This window comes from Alexandromys fortis, unplaced genomic scaffold (assembly GCF_014885135.2).
Source record: "Alexandromys fortis isolate MF-2015 unplaced genomic scaffold, M_Fortis_MF-2015_v1.1 scaffold_92, whole genome shotgun sequence".
NCBI lineage: Eukaryota > Metazoa > Chordata > Mammalia > Rodentia > Cricetidae > Alexandromys > Alexandromys fortis.
The window spans coordinates 2,705,372-2,727,719 of NW_026067972.1; the positions used below are offsets into that span (position 1 = coordinate 2,705,372).

Sequence of the window (22,348 nt, forward strand, 5' to 3'; positions counted from 1 at the left end):
GAGAGAGAGAGAGAGAGAGAGAGAGAGTGAGAGTGTGTGTGTGTGTGTCTATGTAGTCCTGGCTGTCCTGAAGCCACTGTGTAGGCCAGGCTGGACTCAAACTCACAGAGTTTGGAATGCTGAGATTAAAGGTGTGCACCACCATGCCCAATTTTGAGAAAGAATTCCAATCTGCAGGCTGACCTGGAAATCACTTTGTAGCTCAGGCTGACCAGGAACTCATGACTCACTGTAACCTGAATTCTGGGATTTCAGGAAAAACCCAGGACTCTTGCCTTCCTCCGTGTGTTTGAGTCACCCCAGAGGCATCCTGGCTCAATCCACAAGTGCATTAAATGAAAACCCCTGATAACCTAGTTACTTTCTTTAGAATGGCTTAACAGGAGCTCGTTCTGGTAGGGAGGCTGGTCTTCCGCTTTGTTTGTTTTAGGACGCACTGTTCAAAAGAGGAAGGGGAAGTTACTCCTCATTCCAGTCGTCAGGTGCATCCATCTCTCCGGAAATTATTTCAGCACGGTTGCCATTCACATCTAGAGGTGAGATCATTGGAGAGCAGCAAGCTGGGCTCTCTTTCGGGCATGGCTTTCACTGAACAAAGAGCTTCTCACCATTTTCCCACACAGGCTTTTATACCTTACTATGTAGCCCAGGTTGGCTTCGACTTCATGATTCTCCTGCTTCAGTTTCCCCAGTGCACTAAAAAAAAACCCAGGCTTAGGATAGGGGCCTTTATGTCCACATTCGGACAATAAACAACGCATAATACAGAACTGCCTAAAGCCTGCAGCCTCAGTTTCTGACAGAGTACTGGGACCAATGACTTCCAGGCCTAGAGTACTTCCCACACAGTGCACATGCCTTGCGAGAGCATAAGAATAAAATACTAATGATCATCGATCGTTACTTCTTGGGGTGTGAGAGTTCACGCCCCGGCTTCTCTAGCCTCGGGGAGTGAACGGAAACTCACCGTAAATGTCTCCAGCCCCATGGCTCCCGCACTGCCCACAAAGATCCCATCACGGGGCTCGAAGGTCAGAGGCCGGGAAGATCGCTGGAAAAGGGCGTGGCTTTGCTCCTCACAGTCCATGAGAAGGGCGACCTCCTCACCCTGGACGGTCACAGCGAAGCGATTCCACCTGTTGGTCATCACGGGCACCGAGAAGGCAGCGGCTTCGCGGGACACATGGGAGCCCGGTTCCGTGTAGTACAGGATAATCCGCTGGTAGCCGTCCTCCACGCTGGACAGCCGCAGGCCCAGGTAGATGACCGTCTGGGAAGCGTCGGTAATAGCGAAGAGCACGCCTCCTTGGGCGCCGCTGGGCTTCACTGCCACACCGATGGCAAAGTCCTTGAAGAAGGTCGGTGGCATAAGGGTCAGGGCTGGGCGGCCGACATTGGCACCAGGCCCAAAGCTGTAAGCCGGGAAACCGCCATAACCCGTGACAAAGGACACAGACGAGGGTAACGGAACACCGATGAGCTCCGTGAGGTCCAGATGGTCCTGGGAGGCCGACCCTGCAAGGAGGAGGAGAGGCCATGATTCCACTACACCGGAAAGGAAGGAACCACAAACACAACCCCATGGGCATCTGCGGAAACTAGACTTCCTGAAAGGCAGCCTCCAATCATGGAATTCGGTGTGCAGTGTGCACAAACACACATGAACAGAACCCGGAGACACCGTTCCCGAGAGCACGTTCCTGCGAACACTTAGGCCCTCGACCCTTTCCTCCTCCCCTTTAATCATTGTTCTTCTCTTTTTAAAATTAAAACCATGCTGGAAAGACTTACTAATTGATCTCATTACCCACTAACGGGTCATGCTCTATGGTCTGGAAAAACATTTACAAATCACGTCTAGAATATAAAGTGCTCCCCGTCCCCCTATTAGCTTGGAGATCTCTTTAACGAAGTGGAATCGGAGTGTACCGCTTTGTTTGAAATGGGGTCTCCTGTTCACATCCTCAGAGCGCAGCGGGGAAGCAGGCACAGAGGCAAGTGTTCCCGGGAGTTCGCACAACAGCGGTAACCGTTCAGTGGCGGCGGCAGCAGCGGCAGCAGCGGCAGCCCCAGCAGTCCCAGCATCCCCTCCATCAACCATACCCCAGCTCTTTCTCTGTACGGGGAACTGCTCTGAGCACTTTATGCAACTGAACTCATTTCATTGTCACCAGAACCCCCATGAGGTTAGGTACCGTGATTTCCATGGTTACTTCTGAGAAAACCAAGACAGCCAGAATCTAACCAATGTGCAAGCAAGATTCAAGCGCAGAATTCAGTCCTGGAGTCCCTGACCCAAGCTTGTGCTCTTGATCAGCACCTTTGGAAGGGTGGACAGACGTCCCCTACAGTGGCCTGGAAAAGAACCTGGGTCTGACCATTGTCTATGGATGAAAGCTACAGGCTGGCCCAAGGGTCTGCCCACATCCCTGAGCAGATGTGGAAGTGGCAGCAGTGAGTGAGAGGCATAAGGGTCTCAGGCAGAGTAGCCGCATCCAGTGTCACTGAGCCTGTGGACAAGGCTTCAGAAACAAAGCTAGATCCTGAGGATTTGGCCAGGGCAAAGGGCCTAGAATGATGAGCTTCAGAATGGAGTCCTGGCCTTCTTGAAGGCCAGAGGGCAGGACAGATTTCCTAGTGGCCACCTGGGCTACAGCCAAGGGTGAGAACCCCTAGACCATGGCTAGGATTCTTCTTCTATCACACGAGGAAGTCAGAGGACAACCCAAATGAATGACTAAGACCATCACTTCCCGTTAGCTTCAGCTGTCAACTTGACACAGGCTGGAATTACCTGAATCCCTCAGATAACTTCCAGTCTCAGTTGAAGGGTTCTCTATCAGTGTGGTCTGTGGGAGCATGCTCTTGACTGCTATTGCTATGGGGAGTGGGCAACTCACTGTGGGTGGCGTCACCCCAAGGCAGGAGGTCCCGGACTATGTAAGAAAGTTAGCTGAGCTAGTGTAGGAGCATTCAGTAAACAGAGCTCCTCTGTAGTTTCTGTTTCAAGCTCCTGCCTTACATTCCTGCCCCAGCTTCCAGCAGTGATGGGTAGCGCCTTGGAAGGGTTAAGATGAAATAAACCCCTTCCTCGTCAAGTTGCTTTTGGCCTCAGTGTTTATTGCAGCACCAAAGAAGTCAAGCAGGCCACCATCTTGCTTGCTGCCTATGTCCATGTCTCTTCCTCCCCCCTCCCTCCCTCCCTCCCTTCCTCCCTCCTATCCTTCCTCCCCCCCCCCCTTTCCAGAAGTTGTAAATTTTGAATTAATCCTTGTTGAAGCTGTGGCCCTGCTCTTACCACAGTACTCATGGCGTGAATGAGCCGCAATAGGCAGGCTGGCTTTTCTGGTGATGAAGAGGAAGGTTTCTGTAGATTTCCATACAATATTGCTGCCGATTCCCTTATCCCCATCTCCTGTGCTTATGGGTACAGGTCATCCCACGGTGGAGGTGACAGGCACTTGTGGGCCACACGGGCTGCTCACTCACTATTCCACTGGCTTCCGCTTAAGTGCCCTTTGCTGATTCTGTGCTATTGACCACGCCCATGGGTGGCCCAGCATGGCCATGTTCGGGGAAGCAGAGACTCACTTTTAGAGACGTCTATAGGGCTTCTCTGCATGTTTGATTTTTACATTAGTTCCAAGGAAGCATCCGCTGTATTATTTTGCTGTTATTACTTTTAGAAAGGGTCTCACTAGGCAGCCTTGGCTGGCCTGGTACTCGCTATGTAGACCAGGCTGGACACAATGTCACAGAGATCTGCCCACCTCCGCAGCCTCAGTGCCACGGTGACTGCAAGCGTCCTTCAAAACATACTTCATTGGAAACATTCCACAACGTTTATAAAAAACAATCATCCTCTTCCACAAAAGATAGCATCTGATCACACAGATTCTTGCTCGGAAATCTACTGTGGGCATCTGTGGTCCTGTGGGTCAGGCTGCCACCCACTGACCTGAGAGATATTTTCTATTCTGGGCCCAGCCAATCTCCCCTGTCCTTCAAAATAACCTACGACGGCTCCCGGAGTTCTCCTCTGCTGTCACGGGTCCTCTATCCCAATGCCTTTCCTCAGTCACTCAGCCCACCTGCCCCGGCTGTCGTTCAGAATAATTTATTGTGCTCCTGCTCCTCCTCCACCCAGGTCTCCTCCCCTGCAGCCATTTCCCCTCCAGTGCTCATAAGCTCTTCTTGGTGGGGGTTCACTAGAAGCCCCCTGCACGTACACTGGGGGCCTTGCTCATAGCCCCCTCCCCATGTCACCTTCCTCATGCCACTATTGGCTTCTTGTTTCTACCCACAAGGGATGGATGATGAGGACAGGGATTTCACCATTCAGTTTTCCCAGGGCCCAGCCCAGTGAGGATGACGGAGTAGATGGACGAACTAATGGCTCCGCGTGAGGACAGACAGGTGGGTGGAAGGAAGGATGAAAACACCAACCTTCTCGCTTCACAGAACACGAAGGCAAGGTCAGTGGAGGGGAAGTTCCCGATGATCAAGACCCCAGGTTTATTTCTCAATTAAATGCTATCCTCTCCAGTTTGCTTAAAAACAGGCAGACATCCACTGGAAGTAACTCGGGTTTGAGGCTCAACCTCCATAAGGCTATCACGGGTTAAAAGAACAATAAATCTGGCTAAATTTAACTAGACAGAAATAAAATTCTGCATAGCAAAAAACTCGTAATAATGATTTCATAACTTTAAGACATAAATTTGACTACAAAGAAATGAAGCCCTGAGGACCAAAACATTTTTTAAATCATGATAATATTAATCCCCACAACGCCAGCTAAAAACCAAAGTTGACAGAGAGGGCGGAATCACGGCATCACGGACAACAAACTTGCTTCTCTAACGTGAAAAGCAAATGGATAATGCTAAAGTCAACAGAAAGATCAGCAAAGAACAGGAGATTCGAGCTACAGCAAAAGAAACAAAACAGCTCGTACGTAAGTATATGGAAAATATTTGCCCTCATAATGAAAGAAGTGCAGGGGATGCAAGGCGAAACCATTTTCCTTCCTTATCAGATTGGCACCATGCAGAATGTTGGCTAATCGAAAATGCTGGCAAGAGGCTGAGGCAGCATGAGGCCCTCTCCTGCACCGCTAGCAAGATCCTAATTTGTGTCACATCCATTGGGACGCAACGTGACATTTTTCAAAAGTACAAATGCATATGTACTCTTTGACCCGGTATAAATAACACAATGTATTCATGCAAGAGAATTCAATGTAGCCTTCCGAATGATGTGTGTCCAGGATACTGATCTGAGCAGTAACCAGGACACAGTCAGTAAAAGACAGAAATAATAAGGCACAGAATAATTACTGTCAGTTGGCAATACCATTGCTAGCGTATAGCAAATACATAAGTATGTAAAGGATATTGAAGTCCAAAGGCATGTTCTATATATGTTGGTTTGGACCAACAATAAACCACATGTGTAAGGTGGACCAAGAGCTTGTGCTGCCTAGAGGCACCAAAGCTCTTGGCTGAAGGAAACTTGTGAAGTCCCCACAATGGCGGGACTAAGGGTATACGTCTCAGGGTGCATCTGTCGTTAATCAAGGCATGACTATGCATATATTAGAATATATTAGGCTATCTTTGAAGAACATCCAAGAAAGAGGGGCTAGAGATTATGTACAGGGAAGGGAGAAGAGGCGGCAGACAGGAGCTATTCCTCTTCACTGGGTACCTTTGCCACATTACACCCCTCGCTTGGTGTGAAAATAAAGACTGTTTACATATTGTTAATTCCTTGAATCTGTTGCCAGGCGTAGTGGCACACACCTTTAATCCCAGCACTCAGGAGGCAGAGGCAGATGGATTTCTGTGACTTTGAGGCCAACATAATGAGTTCCAGGATAGCCATGGCTACACAGAGACACCCTGTCTTTAAAAAAATGAAAGGAAGGAAGGAAGGAGAAGAGAGGATAAGAAAAGAAAAAAAAAAGAGAAGAGGAGAGGAGTGGAGTGGAGGGAAGGGAAGGGGGAGGGGAGGGGAGGGAAAATAGAGAAGGGAAAGGAAGATAAGATAGAGAGAAATTTAAAGATGTACGCCTTTGCTCATTGGGATACAGCCATCTTTGTATGAAAGAAAGAAGGGAGAAGGACAAGAAAGGGATCTAACACCCAGTCTGGGTTCCCCCTTCCCACCACAGTTCCAGATAAAATGAAGACCAAGCCCAAATGGTCTGACATCCTTCTTTGTCTCATCCTCTCACCCCTCCCCCCCCCCCACTCTCTTACTAAGAGGAGGCGAAGCCCTTTCCGGTGGGATGCTTCTGTGTCTGCGGAGCTTATGGCTCTGTAAGGGTAAATGGGCTGGCCCACATCCAGTGGCCTCTTTCTGAGTGGACTTACAGGGTCAGGTAAGGGACTGGGGGGGGGCACAAAGTGTCATTTAAATCTGTCTAGGCTTGCTCCAGGTCAGGCACATCTAGACTTGCACACAGCCATTTTGTGAATTTCTTTTTCCGGGCATCTGTTTCAAATTTTTTTCACAGCCCTCTCCAACCTCCGTGTTTTCTGGGCCAGAGAGCAGGAAGTAAGGGGGAAGAAGCATGGCAATGGAGCCCAGCAGCAGAATCTGGGGTGACGCAAATCCCTGCTACCCAGTCTTTCCAGGTTCTGGCCCATGATGGGCCAGCTGGAGAAGGGGAAAGGAAGCAGGCTGCAATAGAGGACACCTTCAACTTTGATCAGGGCTGGGTCCCTACTCTCTACCAAATGTGCAGCCTTTGGGTAAATGACCAGGGTGACATGGAGCCTTCCTGCCCACGTCCCTTATGGGGATCCCATGGGATGGTGACATGAAGCCCAAGTTATCAGCAAACTGTACAACCTACAAGGTGTAAAGTTAACAAAAGCCATAGTCTGAGGACTCTCTCCAGCTGCCTCCCCGCTCCCACCCTGACTCTAAGGTCTCAGACCTGTAAGGGGGGACAAGTTTGCAGGCACTGGCCCACAGGCCCCATTTCCACTGACTCAACCACAGATAGAACACGAGACTTCTGCAAGCCCTAGTCCTTCAGCCTTGCGCTCCACAGCCCCGCCTTCCTCCACATGCATGGTCCCATGGCGTGGTATGGAGGGGAACGACCTCTAGCCTGGAGTGACCCCTGCTCAGCGCTGGGCCCGTGCCTGCTGGCTCATTTAGCCCTGGCTTCCAGTGGAAAGGCCACCTGCTCAGGCAGCCGCAAGGGGTGGGGAGGAGGAGCCTGGGAGCCAAGAGAAACAGGCTCGGCAATTTGGTCCATGTCTTGTCCTGGGATGGCTCTGACTGGGGGCAAGAGAGAGAGGGAGGTCACAGCTGGCGGGAAGACATCTCTCCTTCTTGGAGGGACAAAGCCTGGGAAGCTGGAACACTGCTGGTGGGGGCTGTTAAGAGAACTCCTGGCCTTGGGGTCTTTGAAGTGTGATCACACTTCTGCATAGATTTTGAGGTCTATCGTAGGGCAGCTTCAAGTCTTGAGCAAAACTGTACCTAGAACACCCAGCATACACTTCTCTCACTTTTGTAGTTATCTTGTTATTTCTCCATACAGTCGTTATGTTGGAGATCAAACTGTCAGGAAAGGGCCCCATCCGTCTGTCTGTCTGTCTGTCTGTCTGCCCCCCCCCTCTCTCTCTCTGTGTGTGTGTGTGTGTGTGTGTGTGTGTGTGTGTGTGTGTGTGTGTGAGTGCGCGCGCTGTGCGTGTGTGGAAGTCGGAGACCAAACTGGCATTCCTCAGAAACCATAATGTTGTGTTTTGAGTCTGGGTCTCCCACTGGCCTGGGGTTTCTGACTTGATTAAGTTCACCTGCCTCTCCTGGGATTACAAGCAGTTCATGTTTTCTTCTGTGTTGTAGTTCCAGGGTTTGAACTCAGCTCCTCACAAGTGTGTGACAAGTACTCTCCTGACTGAGCTAGCTCCCATCCTCTTTCCAAACTTTGAGGCATGGTCTCATTAATGCCACCCAAGCCCATCTGGAACTCATGACCCTCCCTGCTTCCACTTGCTAAACACTGAGATTGTAGGTGCATGCCACCACACCGGGTAGGTCTCATCCTTTCGGGTCCGTTCCTTCTATATGAAGCAATGCTCCACAGGTCTCCAAGCTTCTCACTGTACCACCCTCACCTCCTCCATGAAGCCTTCCTGGACTCCCACACTGGCAAGCATAGGCCCTCTCCCATCTGCACATGGATCCTGTTCTAGGCATCGTGTATCTTTCCACTTCACGGACCTCTTCTCCATCTTGGGAGGCCCTTGACTATTGGAGCTGGCTCCCACCCTTCCCCTTTACCCAGCACAGATCCTGGTCCTCAGCTCCAGACAGGCTTGCTGGCTGAGCCAAAATCCAGGCTCCAAGTCTGAAAATCCTGATTAGGGTCAGTGGGGCCAGACTCCAGTCCCACATCCTACAACCACCTACCTGCACATCCATCTGTCATCGAGGTGAGCAAGCTCCTTCCTATCTCCCAGGGAGCCTCTCTGAAGGCCACACAGCCTCAGAGCAAGCAAGCGACCCCAGGCGGGAGAGGTGGGGCTTGAGGTCACGTCCCAGCTGTGCTGTTGGGCAAATTGCTCACCTTCTCAGATCTCAGTTTCTCTATCTGTACCGGGTTGAACAAGATGGGCTATCCGTGTATCGCTGCGGCCCTCAGACACCTCATGGGGTTAAATCTAACTTCCGCCTGGCTTCTTTACTTCTTCAATGTATAGGAGCAGTTCCATTTCCCAAGGGGGGACAGGGTGTTCCAATAAAGCCCCCCCCCCAACGCGGTGCTGAAGATATGGAGAACTGGACCCATCTAGCCTCAAGAAGTCCATTGTCTAGGTGACAGCCGCTGCCATTCACATTTCTGGCAAGCTCCAACGCTTCCAATGGTTCCCTGGTACCTTCAACACTAGAGTCAAAATTTCATTCCAGACACTTACGGGGTTAGGGTGTAGGTAGAGCCTAGCATACGTGAGGCTCTGGGTCTATCTACAGTAGAGTGTGGGACACACACCAAACTTCAGCTTCTCAATCTTCCCTCTTCTCTTTCCTCTTCCTCTCCCTCTTTCTTCTTTTCCCATGATGTTGGTTTAATTAATAATATTTTTAAAGTGTTCTTTATGTGAATGGCTAAGTTTTGCTACTTTTTTTGTCTGTGTACCATGTGACTGCAGTGCCTGCAGAGATCAGAAGAGGGCGCCCGAACCCCTGAAGCTGGCATGACTAATGGTTATGAGCCACCATATGGAGGCTGGGAGTGGAACCCAGGTCCTCTGCCAGAGCAGTGAATACTCTTAACCACGGAGCCGCCAGGTGGTGACACACACCTTTATAATTCAGCACTCAGGAGGCAGATACAGGCGGATCTTTGTGAGTTCAGGGCCAGATTGGTCTACAAGAGCTAGTTCCAGGACAGCCGGAACTATTTCACAGAGAAATCGTATCTCGGGAAAAAAAAAAAAAAAAAAAAAAAAAAAAAAACGACGGAGCCATCTCTCCAGCACCCTAATGTTTTGCATCTTCTCACCGGTATTTCCCGGTTCAGTCAGCTAGACCCCAACACAAGGAGCTCCATTCTCGTCCTATAAACAGAGCCCCAGGCGTCCCTCCCCTTACACACTCAGAAGGTTCGGCAGAGCTGGCAGTCCGCAACGTGGTCCAGGGAAAAGTGGACAGACAGAAACAGCCAGAGCCTCTCGTCCCTGGAAACTTGGATTTAGATTCCTCGGGGATTTCAGGGTGGTCCTTCCCGGGGGTACAGGGAGGAGCCATTAGAGGGCTTTAGAGAAGAGCCCCGGGAGGAAAATCTGAGCAGTCACCACAGGGTGCCACTTTCTTCCCAAGGGTACAATGCCAGTTTCCATGGAAACCAGAAAAAAAATCCTGGCTGTGAGGAAACAAACTGGACTGGCTCAGCCTTTGGAGGAGGTGAGAAACAAGAATTCTCGCTTCTCCTCGTTTTCCACAAGCTCCTGGACACCCGCACCTCCCTTTACCCTCCAACCTCAGTTTCCCTTTCTGTGCACTGGGGAGACCAGCCTTTCCATCTATGGGGTCCTCAAGCAGGACCCAGGGCTGATCTGGGCTTTGGAGCCTGGCGTCTCTAAAGAACCGTATCTGGCTCTGCGAAGCTCTGTCCCACAGATGACCATCTGGGACCTGAGCCCAGGGCTCGCGCTTGTCAGCATTTAAGGCCCCAAGAGACTAAGTTGCTTTTTCTTCTGGCACCGGGACAAGGCCCGCCAAGAAGTCCCAAGAGCATTGCACCACAACCGGGAACGCTTCACTACGGGGCGCGGCAGCGCCTCCTAGCGGCCTCACAGGGACCTGCGTCTTCTCCGACCACAGGTCGGAGGGATGCGGCCTGAGTTTGGCTTGGGGAGCCCAGGGGAACCCAGATCCCAACCACAGAGTCGTGGCCAGAGATTTGAAAGCGACCCAGGAGAGTAGGCATGACGTAATGAAGTACTCCGTGACCATGCCCCCTTTCCAGGTATCCTGCTGGGAACAGTAATGCCCACCCTTCTAGGGACTGATAGATTTTTGTTTTCAGTTCTGAGTATTGAATCTAGGGCTTCCTGCACAGTAGGCAAAGGCTGTACTGCTGAGCTATCCCCTCAGCCTGCTTCACTTTCTGAGACAGGGTTTCACTAAAATGCCCAGGTTGGCCTTGAACTTGTAAAACCCCTACCTCGGTCTCTCCATAGTTGAGACTACGGGCCTGTGATAACGGGCCCATCTTAAGATGTTTTTCTCTCCGGCTGAACACCCATACAGAGAGGTGGTACCAAAGCGTGGGGTGTGGCTAAGGCACCCACCCCACCCACCCTGACCTGTGGTTTCCCTTGCTCTCACTCTGGAAGGATGAAACATGAGGAGTTCAGTGAACCGCACACTTCTGACAAAGAGGACTCTGTCCTCTCTGGGGACAGAGGCTCCCCCAGTGCACACCCATCAAAGGCCACCTGGCTCTGGCTTGCTCACCTCCACGGTTGGGGAGCTCACTCACAGTAAACAGCTCTAGGTACTGGACGTTCTAAGTCCTCAAGGGTCTCTCTCAGGCTGAACTCAGTCCTTCCCCTCCCTGTGACTGCCCCATGCCCTCCAGCTGGTAGAGCTCCGCCCCCTGGGACCACAAAAAGTCCACTTCCATATGGTGGTCTCTCAGATGTCACGAGGATAATAGAAATGGCACAAGCCTGCAAGGCCGCCTCCGTCACCAACTCAACACATGGGTGCAGGAGTCTCTTTGTCGCTTCCAAGTCTCTGGCTCAGTGTCTGCAAGCTAGAGTCTGGACTAAATGTTTTCCCAAGGCCCTTGCCAGGTCGGAGCGCCTCCAATTCCTCATCCTCGTCTGCCTTCCAGTTTCTCTAACCACCCTAGGCAGCCGTCCCTTCAGGCCTGGAAGAAATGACTCCTGCGGGGACCAGGAGAACAGTTCTTCCTTGCAGACTTCCTGGTCTCTGGACAGCGTGGCCTGGCCAGCACAGGGACGTAAGGATGCCCTCGGTAATGTCACTGCACCCTGCCTGTGTGGAAACTCAGCCCCACCCTATGAGGAAACTACAAGGACCCTCCAGTCTCCAGAGGCCCCGATGCTACCTGACTCCCTCTGGGAGGGACATGAACGCAGAACACCAGGCCACAGAGCATCAGTCTCCATCTAGCGAGGCGTAAGAGGTTCTTAGACAACCTACCTCCCAAAGCAGTTCTTAGAAGAAGAGTGTTTCCCTGCCAGGGGAAAGTCCTGGACCCGCTTAGAAAGGAGACCTGGCCGGGCAACGATCAAAGACCCCATTTTTCTGAATCACAGAAGGGCATTTTTCTCCGTGTAAACTGAGAACGCCTCTTCCTTTTTCCGGTTTTCATATACAGCGAAAGAATTTTCCTTCTCAATGAAGTTACTGTGTGAGCACTCCCTCGAGCAAGTGTGCGTGGTCTCCCCCTTTTCTCTCCCTCCTTTTCTCTCTCTCCCCCACCTTCCTTTCTCTTCCCCTCTCTCCTGGGTTCTAGGCTTCTCTCTCTCCTTCCCTCCCCCTCCCTCCCTCCCTCCCTCCCTCCCTCCCTCCCTCCCTCCCTCCCTCTTCTGTTCTAACCCAAAGAAAGGATGGTTAATAAGTGTCTAGGATCTGGGGTCTAGGATTGCAATTTGTTTCTCTGGTCTTCCACGGGAAAGCATCAGAAGTTACATGCCCAGTACCCTCTCCAGTTTCCCCATCACCTCCTCACCACCTGACCCCCCCCCCATAATGGGGTAGTAAGATGGGGAGCATTCTCTCACCTCTCAAAGAAAGACTCCTAGAAAGTGAGGGGACAGCTTGCTCAGTACAGGATCAGCAATGGGACTGGAAGAGGACTCTCTGCCCACTGCATCCCTCTGTCTCCATGGTTTCCATGGGTTTGCCCACGGCAGCTTCTTCTGTGCTCACCTCACGATCCCTCCACTTAGGCACCCCTCCCTATGCACTTGCTGTGCCTTAGGCCTCCACATGGACTTCCTGGGAATGGAGCACTCTGGCTTCTCTCTCAGGCCCCAGCAAAGGGCTTAACAAAGGTGACCTGTGGATGAACTTAACGACAAGAAACAATAACATCCATGCTTTTTTTTTTCTTCATGTCCGGAACTCTTCCGCAGTTCGCCAGGCCCGTTCCTCTTCATGAGTGACTCTCTATGGGGCATAAAGTACAGTTAGCCCCATCTCACAGGTTTGAAACCTGTGTTTGGAAGATGCTCTATTATTGTTCTGGGTCTAGAAGGGTCAAGCACGACTAGAGTTGTGATGTAGATGGCAGGATGATACGGGCTGATGGCTCCAGCTACATCCCTCCTGACTGGTCTCAAGGAAGTAGAATGTTCTAGAATCTGGCGTAGGTGGCTTTGATGCCCTGTCCCAGGAAGCAGTCACAGGCAAGGGCCAATTTCAACATCAGACATATCCGGAGTGAGTCCTGGGTCCGCCACTAATCAGTTGTGTGGCTATGGACTGGCCACTTCACCTCTCTGGGCTGGGGTCTCCGGGTCTGTCTAGTGTGACAGCGAGAGACCCTGGTTGAGAAAGCAAGACCCATTGTTCATTGAGGATTGTGCTGAACACGGACGGCCTGGATGCATGGATCACTTCGTTTATGGCCAGAGGCCTGGATAAGTTGATTTTTGTTCACCCCCTTCTCCTGCAATTCAACATACAATGTCCCAGATTGACCTTACAAGCACCCCATCAGTGCGTCACAAAAGAAAGAATGTGATTGGCTGAATAGAGCCAGAAAGAAAAAAACTGCTAAAATCAGGCTTACAGAGCATGGCTCCCTCCCTCGTTCTGGGGCTGGACTTGCTCACCTTACCTAACATGTATATGTGCAAACATACACACACATATGCACACAGGCACATGCACACAGCAGAAACCAGCCTACCCACCAAATCCATATCCGAGGTGTGCAGCGGGCTCTGCAGTGACAGACTTTGGTTCCTCCCATCACCTGCCTTCCCACACCTGATTTGGAACCTGGGTATGATGTCGCCCCAAAGACTGCGTGTAACAAGTGGCACCGTAGACCAGATACAGTCAAGAGCATCAAGGAAGAGTTTGCCATCAACTCCTCTTAGTCTGAGGACTTTGCTTTTCCATATGGGGAACAAAGGCTCTTTGAGCATAAGCAGGGCCTTGACTCCCGAATCTGACATCATCTGTAATGAGTCACCATCGCACCCCACAGGCAGCTCTGGGGAAAAATGGCTCAGAGGAGAAGAAGGGCTCTGGACACCTCAATTTCAGACTTCTGGCCTCCCCAACTACACAGTGATAAATCATTGGGTTTTTTTTTTTTTGCATACTTACACTTTGTGGAGTATTGTTATAGCAGCTCCAGGTAACTCATACATCTCCTGGTGCCTCCAAACACTTTTTCAGGCAACACTCACAAGAACCCAGCGGAGAGCTATTACAGTGACCCCTGCTTTGTCGATACAGAGGTGGAGGTGCCGAAGGGTTCAACCGCACAAGTAAGGCTGAATCTGGACCTTTATGGTCTGGGTTCAGATCCCACAGCCTATCTGCTGTCCTAGGGCACTGGAGGTTCTCTAGGTGTGACTCCTGGACTGGTAGCATCTGGGATCTTGGATCTAGACCAAACACCCCAGATTTGGGGGTGGAATCCTGAATGGCACGCATTTGCCAACCCTGGAAGTGTCTGTGGCTCACACTCAAATCGGAGGCTTGCTCTGTTGCTGAGGCTAAAATGGTACCTGTACACTCAGTCTTGAGGCGTCACAGACCTGACAGCGAACAGTGCGGGAGTCTCCTGCAGAACCAGAGACCCAAGGGCAGGAATCCAGATGCCGCTCCCAAGGGATTCGTACAGGAAGTGCCCCCAGGACTACATGGGAAAGCTGAGCCTTGCCTGAGATATGCAGCTTAGCAGCTAAGCAGCTTCCCCGCCAAGTTGACTGTGTGAATAACCAGATTTTATGGATAGGGAACAGTGGTGTCCTGTGCCACATGCTCCCCACTGAGGAGAAGGAGGCTGACTAGCAAGAAGCCTGTTCAGGGATGACCCTAGATGTACACAGGTAGAGGAAGGGCAGACCCAGGCACCGTTGGACAAGCCAGTCACAAGGAGTTGGTGGTTTTTTGGTGCTGACCAATGAAGGGATTGCCCAGTCCAGAGCAGTCTGAGTCCAGTCCTCCCAAGGGATCTGAGGCACCTGTTTCTGCAGCTTTTTCCAGTCTCTCTTGTCCCACATAGTTAGAGATGGGCAGACATCCAGGGAATGCCCCCCATCTACAAGAAGAAGTAGGCCAAGTAGCTACCATTCTTACAGGACCCCTCCTGCTCATGTATTATACCATGCCCCAGGAAGACCCAGTTTTCCACTTCTCTGTCACCATCTATTCATAGGCCCGTGTTGCCCGCTGGCCCGCAAGCAGCGGAGGACATAATCGGTATTTTTTGCATCTCATCTAAAGCTTCCAAACTCTCCCTCCATCTTTCTGAAACAGGTCTCACCCAAGAATTGACAAAAATCAAACATTTGGTGGATGCATAAATAAATGAACAAATAATGCATAAATGGATATGTTTATGAATTCTGGACAGAAATAGCTCTATGCTCCCCTTAGCACAGGGTATTTATTGCTGATCATAAGGAACTCTTAGAAAAGTCAATCATTGTTCTACCAACACCACTCAGTTAACATGTACTTTATAACCCGACCCTTATCTGACCCCTGCTGTCTAGACTTAATACACTAATAATTAATAGTGTATCAATAGCTACACTGAGCCTGGCTGTTGACTCACGGGAGGGCTGCAAGCCCACATCATCAGCTGACCCTGAAGCAGAAGGGCTTGAAAAATAGAGCCTTCTGCAAGATGGCTGCCCAGGACTCTCTCTCTCTCTCTCTCTCCAGCTGGGCAGGGAGTGCCTCTGAGAAACACTGGCTTCTCAGACTTCAGACCGAATTCCAGCCGCCTCCACCTTCCCTCTCTCTGCAACAATGTTCTGGGTGGGGCTTGTGGATAAGAACCGCTTCCCCTTCTGGGTGCCTCTGTGGGGGAGGGTGTCCACAGCCCATCCTGGTGCTAGACACCAGCTCAGGTCACTGGGCAAGTGGAGCTGAGACTGCTCCGTCCTCCAGGCACCAGGAGCAGAACTCTGAGATCCCTGGTCCTCTTATGTGGATGAAGCCCAACCTCGTTAAGAGACAGGCACTGGGTGGGTGTGGCATGGAGAGATAGGAAGAGGACGAGAAAGTTCTATAATTCTGGAGCGTTCCTGAGTGTAACGGCTGTAAGTGAAGCGTGGGCTAGGGCATCTCTTGAATCTTTGAGTATAGCCTAGATGCTACTAGGTAGTCAGCAACCTCTTCAGAGTGGCCATCCACAGGCCATGGCCCTTGGGAACACAGTCACAAGGGAGACGGGAGTCCTGAAGAGGAAGTAAGAGCAGCCCTTCCACCGTTTGCTTTATCCCAAACCAGCCCATGTCTGCCCACAACCAGCATCCCTTATCCAACCCAGTCAGGACTTGGCCTAGGCAGAGCTTGAAGACATGGAGGGAACGAGAGACCTGATAGCAGCTAATTCTCAACCTCGTCACCAATCTCCATAGCCTGATATTGAAGGCCTGGGTCCGGAGACCATGTGCCAAGGACAGGAGGGGACCCGCAGGACTCGCCACCTACTGAAAGTTCTAGGAAGTGACCTGAAAGAGGGGGCAATTGACAGGCTCTAGAAGGCTCTGCACAAGCAAGGCCATGTGAGGAAAGCTAAGATCTGAGTGATTCGGGAAGGGAAGAAAAGAGATTGGCAAAGAACTGCCAGGAGCTCAAAGGCCAGAAATGTCAGGCCACCCACAGGCCACGCTGGGGCTAAACACGTGAGCACATTTAACCTGAGGAGGGGAGGCCATGTGCCCGCTTCAGGTGAGTGGGCTGAGGGCAAAGGAGATGGAGCCCATCTGTCTCCTCTCTTCAGAGCAGAGGCGCTTGGCCATCAGATCCAGGAGACGCGACGGACGGGCAGCAGGGCACCTCTGAGGGCTTCTGAGGAAGGCTCCCCTGACCATTTTAGGAGGAATCCCTCCTTCTCCTCCAGCGGTTGCCCTGGCAGTCGGCCCCTCTTCCTTTCCCTTGCCAAGGAGAGGGTGGGACTGGGTGACTTGGAATGCAGAGCCCAGGCGGGAGTTTGGCAGCAGCAGGAGACACACTTGCCTGCAGTCTCTCAGCACTTGGCATGGACGCCTGGGGCAAATCAAGCTGCCCTGGGAACAGCCCGAGGCATCCGCACAGATGCACTGGTGTGGAGCCAGCCGGGTCGGGCAAGTTGCTATAGCAGACGGAGCACACAGCTGGAACAGACAGGGTGAAATCATGCTTACGCTCTCTAAAGCAAAGACAAACCAGGGTCACCTTGAAGGCTAGGAAGGGTCCCAGGAAATGCCAGATCCCCCAAGATGAGCAAAGCAAGGTCCAAGCTGATGTCATGATGAGGGCAAATCCCCACAATGTCAAATCCCCAAGCTACTCTGGCCACGCCCACCTGTGGTTCCAAAGGAAGGAGAGATGGCAAAAAGCCTTGCAAGGTACTTGGTAGACAGCAAGGAGATGCTTGCTGGCGAGATGAGTGCACTGAACCTGTCCCTGGGCTTGCTGTCCTCATGCAATGATTTGGATGTTGTTGGTGAGGGGACAATGAACAATAAATGTTTTTTTTTTAAGTGTGTTCTGCAGCTGTCACCAAACACACTACAACTTTGTAAAAATTTCCTGGCCCAATCGTGCCAAGAGACCTGCCCTCAGAGAGATGCTGAGGGAGGGGTTGGCTCTGAACTGGGATTTGAGTTTAAGAGGACAGCCAGGACAGATGGTGACCCTGAAGTCATATTTTGAAACAGACCGACTCTTGTTTAACCAGATGAAAGGACAGCTTGACGGTCTCCAAATGTTTCCTGGAGGAAGAGTCCGTGGCCTCTAGGGCACTGTGGGAGAATCAGCAAGGTGCTAAGGCATCAGAAACTGAATGAAGAGAGAGGGACCTTAGAGGACCAGAGGATGACCAGCCTCCCCAAGCATGGTGCAGAGAAAAAGATATGGACATGGATACCAGCGAGACCTGCCAGCAAGACCCTGTGTTATGACTTCCTAGCCAGGGGACCTTGGGTTATTTCTTCAACATCTCTGAGCTTTTAAGTCTCTTTCTCTGGGCACAGAGATGATGCTGTACCTAGCTCAGATACAGCTCTCATGGCAGCAGTGCAAAGTAAATGTCAGGTGGACCGTGACCAGAAAGTGCTGGTCACTGCCAGTCCTGTGCATTCAGAGAGGACAGGACAGATGTGATCCTGCTTCTACAGCACAGGTACCCTGAGCTCCTCACTTTGCCTGGGGAGCTGAAGCGCCAGGGAGCTTCTGAACATACTGCCCTCTACCCCAGTGGGAGTCAGGCAATGAGGCCCAGGCTTTGGTATTTCAAGAAGCTCCCAAGGCTGCTGCTGCCCGGCAGAGTGAGGTCCAAGGTCCCAGGAGCACCCAGGGCTGGCCAGCAGCTTTCCTCAGGCTCGGCATCCCCTGCTGACTATCACACAGTCTGGGAGGCAGGATTTCTCCTGCTGCTCTGTCCAGATGTGGATCCGGCATCCATAAGGTACTCCAGTCTCAACACGAGCAAGTGACTGAGCTGGGATCCGAAGTCCATCTTATGTTTGCTGAGCTGAGTGCTAGCCAAGGCTAGCCCCTCCTGAGAGGGGACAGGCAGACAACTCATCTGTGCTCAAGTGTTCTTGGAAACTTCAAGAAGGGGGTATGCACTCACCCAGACAGCAGCAGACACTTCCAGACTAAGTTCTGAAACCTTGTATTGATGATATACTTTCTGCGCCTTCCTTTTCCCAGCTGCAATTTATAAAAGCCCAGGAAGATAGTCCCCAATACCCAACATTTTCTGTCTTCTAGTTCCCAGAGGGGTCTAATGAATATCAGGGATGTGCAGGACCTATTAGAAAGAAAGCCCAGCCAGGCACGGTACATGAAAAGCAAACTGTGCCTTCACCCACAAGGAGCCAATGTGCGGCACAGACCACACTGGGTAGGAGGCCGCCTCCAAAGGGTGATTCTTCGAAATCTTGAACTTCAGAGCTGGACTGGCTGGAGTCCTGCATGCATATTCATGACCTGAATGTTTCACATTCCACCCAAGCGCCCCACGAGAGCAGCTCCACTCACTTGTTCCTGGAAAGGTAAACACAGATTGAGAAGGCAAGCTTCTCAAGGCCATCAGAGCACATGCACGTGTGTGCACAGAGAGAGAGAGGGGGGGAGAGGGAGAGGTGGGGAAGAGAGGGGGAGAGAGAGCAAGCTATTTGCAGAACACCTGCTATATGACAGGCACCATTCTGGATGCTGGAGGTCTAGAACTGGCAGAGGCAAGTCCTTTTGGAACTGAGAGTTCTCTGACAAGAGCTTTGGATCACGGTGGTCTCCATTTTGTCATCAAACACTACATTCCCCCAAAACACACAAATGCTGTGAATGGAGAATTTTTTTTTGCACGAATAGGTCCTGGTACCCTGAACAACAATTTGTGCCTCTTCCACAATTTGGGAACCTCAGATCTACTTTTTTAAAAAAAATCTCTACCCAAGCTTCTCATCATCAGAGCGAGAACCTCAGACCTGTGGGCCTGACTTAGCCAATGAGCCACAGGCGCTTGGAGACTCAGTGAGAGCATCCTGCTTCAAAGCCCTCCAGCTACCGCGTCATAACACACGGGTGTTTGTTTCTCCTAGTGATGGTCTGGATTAGTCCCCAGTTGTGACTGGTCTCTGGCCCCAACTTCCCAACCGCTGAGTAAAATACGTGCTCCAGGAGATAAACAATGTAGCTCTTAGCGGGCTTCTGTCACTGGGCCAGGAACCACTGCACAGCGGTCTGAAGGGACAACACAGGGAGGGGGTAGCGCAGGGCTCCCTTCCCACAGGTACAGCTGTCTCTGAAGGAGTTGCTCCTTTGCCTTCCCATCCAGACCCTCCCCTCCTCTGCCTCAGCCAGGAGGGCCCAAGGCTCACTCAATGCATTTTCCATGAGAAAACGTTCTCAACGCCGTCTACTGAGAGGAAGGAGCAGGTTGGCACCTAGTACCACTGCACTGGGGGCCCGGTCACTTTCCCCACGCCCTTCTCCACCTCTCAGCCTGCAGTGGGGATGGCCTGAGAGGAGCTCTTGCCCGTGGCTCAGGGTTCTCACTCCAGCCCGGCTTCTCCAATGTTTTTCTCTAAGTCTCTTAAGTTTGTCCCTTTCCAGCAGCGGTACTGGAGCCCCTCTATCTTCCACTGGAATTAGTGCATTCTCTTGTAAGCAGAGGTAGAAGCAAGGCTGATAGCCAAACCCAGAGTCCCACTCTGCACACCTCCAGGGTCCAAGGCTCTCATTCTATTCCAAGCCCTGGGCTGTGAACACCGCATGGAGCCTGAAGGGTCGTGATAGCAAGGCTGGGCTATCAATGGGATTTCCACCTTCCTCCCAGGGTCCCTTCTGTCTCCTTATACTAAAGTGCTCCTGCCAAGGCAAGCCACTCCATTACAACTTTTTAAAATTTTTATGTCTTTAAGTATGCTGCCTGCATGTATGCCTGTGCACCTTGCTGGGAATTGAACCAGGTTCTCTAGAATAATACCCAGTGCAAAACACTGGACAATCTCTCCAGGCCCAGCAGGCCACTTCTTAACTCTCTCCCCCATCTGGATCCCTTCAACCGGAAATCTGGATCGCTCAGCACGACCTACCCGGCACCCTTCCCTGACTAAATCCATTCACCTTCGGGATCATGTCTTAAATGTCACTCCTTGGCAAGGTTTCCATGATGCCCTCAAACAGATGAGAGCATCCAGATGTGTGCTTTTGTAGGGCCCTGTACCTTCCTTTTTCATGAGGCCAGGCTGGCTTGGAACTTGCAAGCCTCCTGCCTCCTCCTGAGTCCTGAGCTAAAAGCATGCGCATCCATGCCTAGCTCCTATTCTTCTCCAGACCCCTGTTTGCCATCTATCAGTATCAGAGGATTGTTCTTGCACAGTTAGTGTCCGCATCCCTCGCTAGAGCCAGGCCTGCCTTGTCCACCATTTTACATCCGGCACGTCACACATAGCCTTGCATGCAGTAAGCTGTCCAGAAATGTGTAAGTGAAAAGGAAGGAACAAATGGATGAGTTTACAAAAACCTAGTAGGCATCCACAGAGAGGGCAGCCCTGTCTACCATGGTCTAGAACCTCACAACTATTTCTGCCCACCCATCTAAACCTGACAGGTTTTTGCTCAGCTGATTTAACTTTTCAGCATCTGGTCACAATGGTTGCCTTCCCATCCCCGAGGGTTCAACATTCCTAACCTCCAAAGGTGAGTGGCATTGACCTGGCCCTCCAGGTCCTCGTTGACATGGGCTTGCAGATGGATTCTGTTCCCTGACAGAATGAACCGATGTGGAATGAAGCCACAGGAGAGTTTAGGGATAACACGGAGGTTGCACCTGGACCCTGTGACCTGTAAGAATGTCCCGTTAGAATCCAGCTTATGCACAGGCCACGATACCTTCAGCAGCCCCCCCCCGACACACACACACACACACACACACACACACTTCAAAGTTATCTAAAACAAAGCACTGGGCTGGGCATTGTGAGCTCCTGGATGACATACTTCCAGGTGCCAGGATCTGATTTTATATCAAAGCAGGTATTGGGAGACACACATCCTGTTCCCATTCCCTTCCCTGCTCTTGCCTTAGAATGTGAAACCACCAGGCTATGCTGTAAAACCTGCCCCCTCCTCAGTGAGTTACAGAAGAGACCTCACTTCTGCCACACGGGCCCTGATTTCCTCCTTTTAAACCCTAACCATGCTGTTGTCTGTCTGTCCACGGAGCTAGTAAATGTTCTAATAAACTCCACACTCCCCAACAACTTGTCTATGTCCCTCTCAAACCCCATATCGGAGACCTTTCACCCCTGACTGTTTGCCCCCTACACTGTGCTAAGAGCTTGAGGTGCAGGGGTTAATGCATTTACTGATCACAAGTAGCCCAAGATAAATCCTATTCTTAGCCCTACTGTTACAGATGAAGAAACTGAGGCTGGGAGAGGATTAGTAAGCCATTCAAGGTCACCAGCTGGCACTTGTCACCAGCCTAGGACCAAGCCAGCTCTGCCAGACACTTCAGAGCCAGGCTCCCCATTGTCCAGTGCTTAGAGCACAGTGGATCACACTTTGGCATCAAATGCGTTGCCTAGAGGCATCTAAAGCACAAAGCCTGGTGCTGTTGCTCTAGGGAAGGACCCCAAGCCCTGCATTCCAGAGTAATGCCCGAGCTGCTGGCTCAGGGACCACAAGTCAAGGAGCAAGTCTATGAAAAACTGGTGAGGTTGAGAAAGAAGATGGTGTGTGATCTCAGAGACCAGCAAGGAGTTCAGCATGGCTGGAGCCAGCGGCTGGGAGAGATGGGAGAGGAGGGGGTTTGGCTGTAGCCCAGGCATTATAGAGCTCAGTGCTGTAACGGAAAGCACAGAGGGATGTAAAGAAGGGACACGATAGGACCTGCACTTGGGACAGCCTCTCTGCATGCACAGAAGTGAGCCAGAGGTCAGAGATAGGGGATGCCTGACTTTCAGAGAGGTATGTCTCCAAGGGTGGCAAAGAGGTGGAAGACAGTGCTGGCAGGTAGCAGATGCCACACAGGCAGAATTCAAGTCTAACAAACACAGTCACCATTCTTTCCAGTGCTCAAAGCTCGCACGGAGCACCCGAGCCCAGACCCACAGCTGGCAGCAGGTGTGAGCCCCCATCCCAGCAGCCTTCACGG

At 51.5% G+C, this 22,348-nt stretch overlaps 1 protein-coding gene across 1 annotated transcript in view; it reads right to left on the reverse strand.

Moving 5' to 3' along the window:
• Nucleotides 1-22,348, reverse strand: part of Col15a1 (collagen type XV alpha 1 chain) — a 100,452-nt gene that overhangs the window by 65,089 nt on the left and 13,015 nt on the right. The window contains exon 3 of the mRNA XM_050156021.1: nucleotides 968-1,515. Within this exon, the coding sequence (XP_050011978.1) occupies nucleotides 968-1,515 (548 nt within the window). The remainder of the gene's footprint in view (nucleotides 1-967; nucleotides 1,516-22,348) is intronic.